Raw genomic sequence first — 11652 nt, forward strand, 5'->3', positions numbered from 1 at the left:
TACTTTGACTGAGAGAGAGAGAGAATGAGAGAAATACCATACCATTAAAAAATTATATCCTCAATCTATCTTTTATTGATGTTCATTAACAAGAATTAGTTAATAATTTTTTTTTCAATAAATGATATGATTACCTTTCAAAATAGACAAATCCTACTTAAAAATAATTGGTCTCCAAAAAAAAATCTGCTGTATGAATTTAGGGCGAAAATGATATCATGAACTCAAGATAGGTGAATGTGTAGTCAATTCTTCTAGAGATAAATGTCCTCAACTTACGAAAGACCATGCCACCTGAAGAGGTCCTAGGGGGATTTCTGTCAAATTTGAAATTAAAAGAAACTCGATATCAAAATAAAATAATTGACAATTACATATATAAAATATGTCTTTGTTATGAACATGCAATATTCATACTTAAATGTCTGAATATTGTTATTTGATATGAAATGAAATCAGTTATGGCCCTATCGGAACCCACAGGGTGTCCTTAAGAATTATGAAAACATTCATGGACACATTTCAACGACGGGTGCTAAGATGGTTACATAAATTGAAATACTATAAATGTATCAAAAATTTACTTGTCTTCACATAACCTTCCTGACAAACCTAAACCACAACTTACAGCCACTAACGATGCTCGCCTTTGTAGCTTTGACCGTGTTTGTGCAGAGTGTTTTTGGGGGAAACCTAGTAGAGGTTCTACAAAACGATGGGGAGACGACTTTGATAGCTCTTGTAAAACAAGCGGGTCTGGCCGACGCTCTACTGTCAGGTATGCTGTTTTCAATAATTTAATATATATTAGACGATTTAATGCATGATTGAATTGTTTTGTCTAAGCGGAATTACTAGAAAACTCAAGTGGCGTTAGTCAAGGGGAGTTTTAAATTTGTTTTTAATCCAATTTTCAAAATAATAAATAATACAATTCGAGAAATATTTCAACCATTTTCCTTCAAAATGACTGGACCTTGCAATTCGTCATTCAAAATAAAACACTATGTAACCACTATTTAGTTTTTCCAAACCACTGGTCATCATTACTGCCTTAAACATAATACATATTCGTGACATTTTACCTATTACTAAATAAATGATATAACTGATTTGAAACCAAAAAAGTGAATCATGATATATGCTAATATCAAAACCTCATCACATCATTTTATTACTCCATGTATACCCTAAATCCCTAGTAACAGTAAACATTGACTGAAGATAGAAATGATTTATATTACAAATGATTCAAATATAGAGGGTTTTTCTGCATATTATTTCTGCAAAAAAAAAAAAAAAAATCCCGATCTGATCGACCTCCTGAATTTGTTCTGTAGACAAAATTCGCTTTTACGTATTTTTACATAAATGATCATAATAATGATGCATAAAATTGAAGCAACAAACAGATTCGAGATAGTTCACCTGGATTTAAAAGAAACTTTAAATTCAGACTATGTGCTCAATCTCTGATAACAATATAATCTGAACGAGAAGTGATAACTAATTTTAATTTTCTGTTTACTATCACAGGAGAATACACTATATTTGCTCCAACAAACGCTGCATTCTCCAAACTTCCCCAGTCTGTCCTTGACGGTCTGCAGAGAGATACCACCGCTTTGGCAAATATACTGAAATACCACGTGGTCAAAGGCTCCATTCACAAGGCCGATGCATCCAATGAGCTTCAGTTGGAGACTTTGGCTGGAACCAAAATCAGATTCAACATCTATAATCACAATCACGTAAGTGTTTTAAAGTTTTCTTTTTTGTGATACTCAAATTAATCAAATCTATCTTCTCATAAACAATCAATCAAACTACATAGACATTTTTTGTTTGTACATGTAGGTTGTTACAGTGGAAGGATCCAAAATCACACATTTCGACCTGACCGCCTCTAATGGAATGGTGCACGTCATCGACACCGTGATGATGCCTCCTACAGGAAGCATCGTGGATTTGGTGGCTGGCAACAGTGACCTGAGCACTCTTTTATCTAAGGTCCAATCAGCTGGATTAGCAGGGGCACTACAGGGTTAGTTATTATGCTTGTGTTTTTATAGATGTTTTCACATTTCATTTTCTAATATTATTTAAAAAATGAAAATTTAATATTCTCACTATTTTATCAGGAGATGCTTTAACAGTGTTTGCACCAACCAATGCTGCGTTCAATAGACTTGGCAGTCATGTTTTGGACAATCTTAGAAGAAACCCACAGCTTCTTAAAGGTATGCATTTCTCAATTGATATCTTATTTACTTATGATTACAACTTAAATTTAAAATGCACGTAAAATCTCTCTTTTTCTCATTAGAAATTCTGGAGTACCACGTCGTTCCTCACACTGAATACTCAGCTGGACTGTATAACCGAGAATACCTCAGAACCCTTGATACTCACCATGACGTCATCAGACTTGGAGTCAGCAGTAAGTATTCAAGCTTATGTTATTGTCACCTTTATTGTTTTTTTAGATATCTGTGCATCGTTAAATTAAATAATACAATAAAATTTTCTCATTCCAGGTACTAATGGTGTTGTCATTAACCATCGTTCTCACGTGACACAAGCCGACATCAGCGCCACCAACGGTGTCGTACACATCATTGATCACGTACTTATTCCATCCCGTTATCTTTTCTCTGCGATATTGGGGAAAAAGTAATCATCTGAACAAACCATTTGACATTTTTGAAGCCATGTCTCCATTGAATCATACATTTTAATTGTATATACTTGTTATTGAATATGCTTGTTATTTTTATTGCCTGAAAACGTACTAAATGTGCAATAAACATTGACAAAAAGTGAAAATATTGTTCTGGTTCGTCACTACTGGTGACTTAATTTACACTAAGCAAAACGATTTCATGAAAATTATAACTTGAATACCTATATATGGCTATAATGATGTTTAAGAATAACGGCACAAAATCACTTCAACGCAAATTGTATAATCTGTGATTGTTTTGTTAAATATTTCATCAAAATGAGTTTTATTCTTTAATGTTTGAAAAAGAAACCATCAAGAATATTATTTTCTTAATTATTATGCTTAAAATTTGAATTCCTCTGAAATTAACTTGTTTTCAAATTAACACGAATTCTATAGCGAAAACAAAAATGAAAAATGTTTGTTTTTAAAATAAAGATATGAAAAAGGATGTTTTTAAAACAATTATCTTTTTTATTGAATCTAATAACAAATGACATTTGATCGTAATTTCTACTGACACACTCAGATCACTAACACAAGCTATAGTTATGTTTTTCCACATCGGTTTTATTAAATTCTTTTACACATTTCCTTTCGGCTTTTTTGGCCAGTTTTTTTTTTTAAATTCGGCAAGTAGGGGAGTTGGAACAATTGTCTAAGCCTCAAATGTAAGTGATTATTAAAAAGTAGATATATCTTACTTTATCATTAGTTTATCTCCAGTCTATATACACCCCATAAAAATATTTTGCAATGCTGTAGTTTTAGGAAGGTATAAACTTAAACCATGTGATTTATAGCTTTATTGTATTAAAAAAGAACATAAATCGAGACAAAAATTTTAAAAATTATTATATGGATAATCTCTTTTAAATTACTTACTTTTTCAACCAAAATCCCCTAAAAAAACAATTTTTTTTAGTTAGTCTTTTTAATGATTCCAAGGGCACCCTTTTTTCTATTGTATCAATCTTAACTTGAACATGTAGTTTTTAGAAAAAAAATTAAAAAAAAGAAGCCAAATAACAAAATTGGCGACGATTTATATGTATAACGGAAAATGACAAATCAATAATTTTACAAAAATAAACACAGACGTCAAAATTTGCTTTGATTGTAAAATGTGGTCAATAAAGTTGAAAAAATTTAAAAGATAACAGTTCTTGAAGTTATGGCATGACATCGTTAATTTCGCTAAATTATCCGCGAAATAAAAGACAAAACAACGTTCACAACGTAGTAATTTAGAACTGTCACAATAGAGCAACAGTAAAACAAATGATCTTCAGAAGTAAATAAATCGATTTTCAATGCTATTACATGTACTAGGATAATTCCTTCCTGGCTGCGATGAAAGGGGGGGTGTTTCATAAATGTTTCTTCTTCTAAGATTTTCATGTAGGTATAGTAAATGCAATGTTGTTGATAAGTAAATGTTTTATAGGAGTAAAACATATTCTGATTCATTCGCTATTAAATTCTAATATGTCTTTCCTTCATTCAAGTTACAAAACTTTTACATGTATAATCGTTACTGGTAGTGCATCATTCAAACAAATCCAAGCAAAAACTGTCAACGGATTTCTCATGAGTACAAATAAAAGCAAACAGAAAATAAATGGTTGTGAACACTGACTCCACATTAACTTCAAAAATTCAATTATTTTATCCTAAAAAATTAAAAGGTCTAAATAGCTCATCAGCAAAATACTTCTTTTCATACACACTGCCTATTTCGCAATGCAGTAGCGACTATTTCCATTTCTTCTCATATATCTACATATTTAAGACATTCAGATATCAAGTTTCTAAAAGATATAATTTTTTTCACAATTAATGATTGTTTAATGGTTATAAATAAAAAAAAAAATCCAAAAACGTCATAAACGGTCGGTATATTCGTTACCCAAGCTGACTCGCACAAAAACTCGTATCATTGAAAGCTTAATGGAATGAAAGCCATACGTCCAATGGCTTTGTCACCCGTTCATTCGTCCGATCACCTGATAACTCGCGCAATCATATCACATAATCTAACAACAATCGCTTTCAGTGTACAAGAGTTGCACATAGACGCAAGACATACAACAAGATTTAATACATTTGCATCTTACAACGATCGCTCTAAATCGAACTTAGCACGAATACTTTTTCATATGTGATAACTGTATACAGGAAATATTTTCCTCCATTTACTTCCACCCTTTTCGCCCTCGTTGTCAACCCAGAAATTTAGGTCTGGGCGATTTCCAATGTCTCAAACGTATCTCTCTTTGAATACAGCTTTGTTTCGAAATATTCAGAACAGAGCAAAACCGTTTAATTTGCAAGTCGAGACGAGGAAAAATAACACACGGCGAAAATAAGCCCCCTTACAGTATTTTGGCAGCATTTTACGATTGGATACATTGTTACTTTTGCTCATGCACCAATTGCTAAAGAGTTCTTCAATCACCCCCCCCCCCCCGAAATGCTAGGTGCCTGAAAGATAAGGAATTTTGATATCTACATTCCAAGAACGTGAAGGAATCCCATCTTGGCGATAAATATAGCAAAACGTAAAACGTTTAACATGTGTCGATAAACGTGAACATGTGATTACAGATGCCACACGTACATGTATCTCTAATAAAAGTATTAGTTACTTGTTATATCACGGATCCTGAACAGTTTGATCTTCACAAGAAACCCACCGCAATATAATATTAGTATTTGGCATTAGTGCATGCTAGACATGTTATCACATTTAATATCATAATGACGTTTTGATTTGTTATCTTGATACTTTTTCCATGCTTTCATAATAGATTAATTTAATAAACTTGTAAAAAATAGTGTACCTGTGTCCTTTAAAGATCATCTAGATTATTGTTCACATGAAAGAGTAATTAATTTTTTTAGAAAATGTTTCACAATAATCAATGTTTGGTATAAGTTGCAAGATGATTTTTAAATGTACAAAAATATTAACGCATTTCAGTGCAATCATTATCAATTAAAGGACAATTTTTTCTAAATAACACTTATTGGTTCATCTACACCATACCAAAATTTCCATACATTTGAATCGTTGAGAATTTTTGTGTGTAACAAATACAAATGATCCATGTAGTAGAAAAAAAAAACTAACCTATATATTTCATTTTCATACTTTGACTGAGAGAGAGAGAATGAGAGAAATACCATACCATTAAAAAATTATATCCTCAATCTATCTTTTATTGATGTCCATTAATAAGAATTAGTTAATATTTTTTTTTTCAATAAATGATATGATTACCTTTCAAAATAGACAAATCCTACTTGAAAATCATTGGTCTCAAAAAATCTGCTGTATGAATATAGGGCGAAAATGATATCATGAACTCAAGATAGGTGAATGTGTAGTCAATTTTTCTAGAGATAAATGTCCTCAACTTACGAAAGACCATGCCGCCTGAAGAGGTCCTCGGGGGATTTCTGTCAAATTTGAAATTTAAAAAAAACTCGATATCAAAATAAAATAATTGACAATTACATATATAAAACATGTCTTTGTTATGAACATGCAATATTCATACTTAAATGTCTGAATATTGTTATTTGATATGAAATGAAATCAGTTAAGGCCCTATCGGAACCCACAGGGTGTCCTTAAGAATTATGAAAACATCCATGGACACATTTCAACGACGGGTGCTAAAATGGTAACATAAATTGGAATACTATAAATGTATCGAAAATTTACTTGTCTTCACATAACCTTCCTGACAAACCTAAACCACAACTTATATCCACTAACGATGCTCGTCTTTGTAGCTTTGGCCGTGTTTGTGCAGAGTGTTTTGGGGGGAAACCTAGTAGAGGTTCTACAAAACGATGGGGAGACGACTTTGATAGCTCTTGTAAAACAAGCGGGTCTGGCCGACGCTCTACTGTCAGGTATGCTGTTTTCAATAATTTAATATATATTAGACGATTTAATGCATGATTGAATTGTTTTGTCTAAGCCGAATTACTAGAAAACTCAAGTGGTGTTAGTCAAGGGGAGTTTTAAATTTGTTTTTAATTCAAATATTCAAAATAATAAAAGATACAATTCGAGAAATGTTTCACCCATTTGCCTTCAAAATGACTGGACCTGGCAATTCGTCATTCAAAATAAAACACTATGTAATCACTATTTAGTTTTTCCAAACCACTGGTCATCATTACTGCCTTAAACATAATACATATTTGTGACATTTTACCTATCACCAAATAAATGATATAACTGATTTGAAACCAAAAAAGTGAATCATGATATATGCAAATTTCAAAACCTCATCACATCATTTTATGACTACATGTATACCTACATGTAATAGTAAACGTTGACTGAAGATAGAAATGTTTATATTACAAATGATTCAAATATAGAGGGTTTTTCTGCATATTATTTCTGCCAAAAAAAAAAAAATCCCGATCCGATCGACCTCCTGAATTTGTTATGCAGACAAAATTCACTTTTACGTATCTTTAAATAAATGATCATAATAATAATGCATAAAAGTCAAGCAACAAACAGATTCGAGATAGTTCACCTGGATTTAAAAGAAACTTTAAATTCAGACTATGTGCTCAATCTCTGATAACAATATAATCTGAACAAGAAGTGATCACTCATTCTAATTTTCTGTTTCCTATCACAGGAGAGTATACTATATTTGCTCCAACAAACGCTGCATTCTCCAAACTTCCCCAGTCTGTCCTTGACGGTCTACAGAGAGATACCACCGCTTTGGCAAATATACTGAAATACCACGTGGTCAAAGGCTCCATTCACAAGGCCGATGCATCCAATGAGCTTCAGTTGGAGACTTTGGCTGGAACCAAAATCAGATTCAACATCTATAATCACAATCACGTAAGTGTTTTAAAGTTTTCTTTTTTGTGATACTCAAATTAATCAAATCATTCTATCTTCTCATAAACAATCAATCAAACTACATAGACATTTTTTGTTTGTACATGTAGGTTGTTACAGTGGAAGGATCCAAAATCACACATTTCGACCTGACCGCCTCTAATGGAATGGTGCACGTCATCGACACCGTGATGATGCCTCCTACAGGAAGCATCGTGGATTTGGTGGCTGGCAACAGTGACCTGAGCACTCTTTTATCTAAGGTGCAGTCAGCTGGATTAGCCGGGGCACTACAGGGTAAGTTATTATGCTTGTGTTTTTATAGATGTTTTCACATTTCATTTTCTAATATTATTTAAAAAATGAATATTTAATATTCTCACTATTTTATGCAGGAGATGCTCTAACAGTGTTTGCACCAACCAATGCTGCGTTCAATAGACTTGGCAGTCATGTTTTGGACAATCTTAGAAGAAACCCACAGCTTCTTAAAGGTATGGATTTCTCAATTGATATCTTTTTTACTTATGATTACAACTTAAATTTAAAATGCACGTAAAATCTCTCTTTTTCTCATTAGAAATTCTGGAGTACCACGTCGTTCCTCACACTGAATACTCAGCTGGATTGTACAACCGAGAATACCTCAGAACCCTTGATACTCACCATGACGTCATCAGACTTGGAGTCAGCAGTAAGTGTTCAAGCTTATGTTATTGTCACCTTTATTGTTTTTTTAGATATCTGTGCATCGTTAAATAAAATAATACAATAAATTTTCCTCATTCCAGGTACTAATGGTGTTGTTATTAATCACCGTTCTCACGTGACACAAGCCGACATCAGCGCCACCAACGGTGTTGTACACATCATAGATCACGTACTTATTCCATCCCGTTATCTTTTCTCTGCGATATTGGGGAAAAAGTAATCATCTGAACAAACCATTTTGACATTTTTGAAGCCATGTCTCCATTGAATCACACATTTTAATTGTATATACTTGTTATTGAATATGCTTGTTATTTTTATTGACTGAAAACGTTATAAATCTGCAATAAACATTGACGAAAAAGAAACTATTGTTCTGGTTGTTGACTACTGGTACTGAGATTTACATTGAGCAAAATGATGTCATGAAACATTTCAACTTAAATACCTATATATGGCTCTAATGGTGTTTAAGAATTATTATAACAACATAAAATCACTTCAGTGCAAATTGTATAATCTATTGAATAGTTTTGTTCACTTTCCCATCAAAATGAGTTTGATTTTTAATTGTTTGAAAAAGAAACCACCACGAACATTATTTTACAGATTCTTATACTTAAAATTCCTCTCAATTTAACACGCATTTTGTAGCAAAAAAAGTGTTAGTTTTAAAATTAAGATATGAAAAAGGTTGTATTTAAAACAAATATATTTTGTTTAATATTATAACATATGGCATTTGATCATTATCTCTATTGATACACGCAGATAACTAACACAAATTATAGTTATATTTATTTCTTTTACACTTTTCCTTTCGGCTTTTTTGGCAAGTATTGGCTATAACATATCTAAATTAAATGTTACAAGCGCGTCTTTCTAATTCGACAAGTACGCGCGTTGGGACTATTGTTTAAGCTTCAAATGTAACTGATTATTAAAAAGTAGATATATCTTACTTTACTTACTTTATCATTTATTTCGTTTAGCTGCAGTCTATTTATTAACCCTAAAAATATTTTGCAATGCTTTAGTTTCAGGAAGGTTTAAACTGACACAATGTGATTTATAGCTTTATTGTATTAAAAAAGAACATAAATCGAGACAAACCTTAAAAAATTATCATATGGATAACCTTTTTTTTAATCATTTACTTTTTCAACCAAAATCCCCTTAAAAACCATATTTCTTTTAGTTCGTCTTTTTTAATGATTCGATCAAACACCCTTTTTTCTATTGTATGAATCTTAACTTGAACATGTAATTTTTAGAAAAAAAAATAATAACAAAATTGACGACGATTTATATGTATAACTGAAATTGACCAATCAATAATTTTACGAAAATAAACACAGACGTCAAAATTTACTTTGATTGTAAAATATGGTCAATGAAGTTGACAAAATTTCAAAGATAACAGTTCTTGAAGATATGACAGTTACATCGTTATATTCGCTAAATTATCCGTGAAATAAAAGACAAAACAACGTTGACAACGTAGTAATTTAGAACTGTCACAGTAGCACAACAGTAAAAATGAAAAATGTTTGTTTTTAAAATAAAGATATGAAAAAGGATGATTTGAAAACATTTTTTTTTAAAGAGTCTAATAACAAATTACATTTGATCCTTATTTCTATTGACACACTCAGATAACTAACATAAGCTATAGTTTATTCCACATCAATTTTATCTGACAACGTTATGATAAATTCTTCTACATATTTCTTTTTGGCTTTTTTGGCCAGTATTGGCCAAGACATATCTAAATTAAATGTTGCAAACTTTTATCTCAATTCGGCAAGTACGGGGGTTGGAACAATTGTCTAAGCCTCAAATGTAAGTGATTATTAAGAAGTAGATACATCTTACTTCATCATTAGTTTAGCTCCAGTCTATCTACACTCCCTAAAAATATTTTGCAATGCTGTAGTTTCAGGATGGTATAAACTCAAACGATGAGATTTATTGCTTTATTGCAGTAAAAAAGAACATAAATCGAGACAAATCTTTGAAAAATTATTCTATTGATAACCTTTTTTAAATCATTTACTTTTTCAACCAACCCCCCCCCCCAAAAAAAAAACCATATTTTTTTTTGTTCGTCGTTTTAATGATTCGAAGGACACCCTTTTTTTCTATTGTATCAATCTTAACATGGACATGTAGTTTTTATAAAAAAATAAATAAATAACAGCAAGCCGAATAACAAAATTGCCGACAATTTATATGCATAACGGAAAATGACCAATCAATAATTTTACGAAAATAAACACAGACGTCAAAATTTGCTTTGATTGTAAAATGTGGTCAATGAAGTTGACAAAATTTAAAAGATAACAGTTCTTAAAGTTATGACAAGACATCGTTATGTTAGCTAAATTATCCGTGAAGTAAAAGACAACGTAGTAATTTAGATATATCACACTAGCGTAACAGTAAAAAAATGATCTTCGAAAGTAGATAAACCGATTTTCAATGCTATTACTAGGATAAATTCTTTCCTTGCTGCGTTCAAAGGGGGTTGTTCCATAAATGTTCCTTTGTCTAAGATTAAAATGTAGGTATAGTAAATGCGATGTTGTGAACTAGAAAATGTTTTATAGAAGTAAAACGAATACTGATTCATCTGCGATTAAAATTTTAATATGTCTTTTCTTAATTCAAGGATGGAAAAAAGTTACAAAACTTTTACATGTATAATCGTTACTGGTAGTGCATCATTCAAACAAATCCAAGCAAAATCTGTCAAAGAATTTCTCATGAAGAAGGTTGTAGTTAAAATTTATTGTATTTACAGGCATTACATTTTCAAAGTGTTGCAAAGTAAAATCAATAAATACAAATAAAATGCAAACAGAAAATAAATGGTTGTGAACACTGACTTCACATTAACTTCGAAAATTCAATTATTTTATCGTTAAAGAGGAAAAGGTCTGAATATCTCATCAGCAAAATACTTCTTGTCATGCACACTGCCTTTTTCGCAATGCATTAGCGACTATTTCCATTTTGTCCGCAAACACCTACATACTTATGACATTTTAGATATCAAGTTTCTAAAAGATATAATTTTTTTCACAATTTAAGATTGTTTAATGGTTATAAAAAAAATAAAAACGTCGGAAACGGTCGGTATAAACGTTACCCCATCTGACTCACACAAAAAAACCCTCGTATAATTGAAAGCTTGATGGAATGAACGCCACATGTCCAATGGCTTTGGCACCCGTTCATTCGTCCGAACACTGGATCACTCGCGCAATCCTATCACCTTATCTATCAACAATCACTTTCAGTGTACAAGAGTTGCACATAGACGCAA

General features: G+C 31.6%; 1 protein-coding gene across 1 annotated transcript; it reads left to right on the plus strand.

Annotated features, from left to right (window-relative positions):
• Positions 1 to 529: 529 nt before the first annotated feature.
• On the plus strand, positions 530 to 8692 carry LOC128193174 (transforming growth factor-beta-induced protein ig-h3-like). Its single transcript, XM_052866483.1, has 12 exons — positions 530 to 778; positions 1537 to 1751; positions 1858 to 2044; positions 2142 to 2240; positions 2327 to 2440; positions 2538 to 2634; positions 6510 to 6649; positions 7399 to 7613; positions 7724 to 7910; positions 8009 to 8107; positions 8194 to 8307; positions 8405 to 8692. The coding sequence occupies exons 1-12, from the start codon at positions 568 to 570 to the stop codon at positions 8542 to 8544; spliced, it is 1818 nt and encodes a 605-aa protein (XP_052722443.1). The 5' UTR covers positions 530 to 567; the 3' UTR covers positions 8545 to 8692.
• Positions 8693 to 11652: the final 2960 nt, after the last annotated feature.

This window comes from Crassostrea angulata, chromosome 7 (assembly GCF_025612915.1).
Source record: "Crassostrea angulata isolate pt1a10 chromosome 7, ASM2561291v2, whole genome shotgun sequence".
Lineage (NCBI taxonomy): Eukaryota > Metazoa > Mollusca > Bivalvia > Ostreida > Ostreidae > Magallana > Magallana angulata.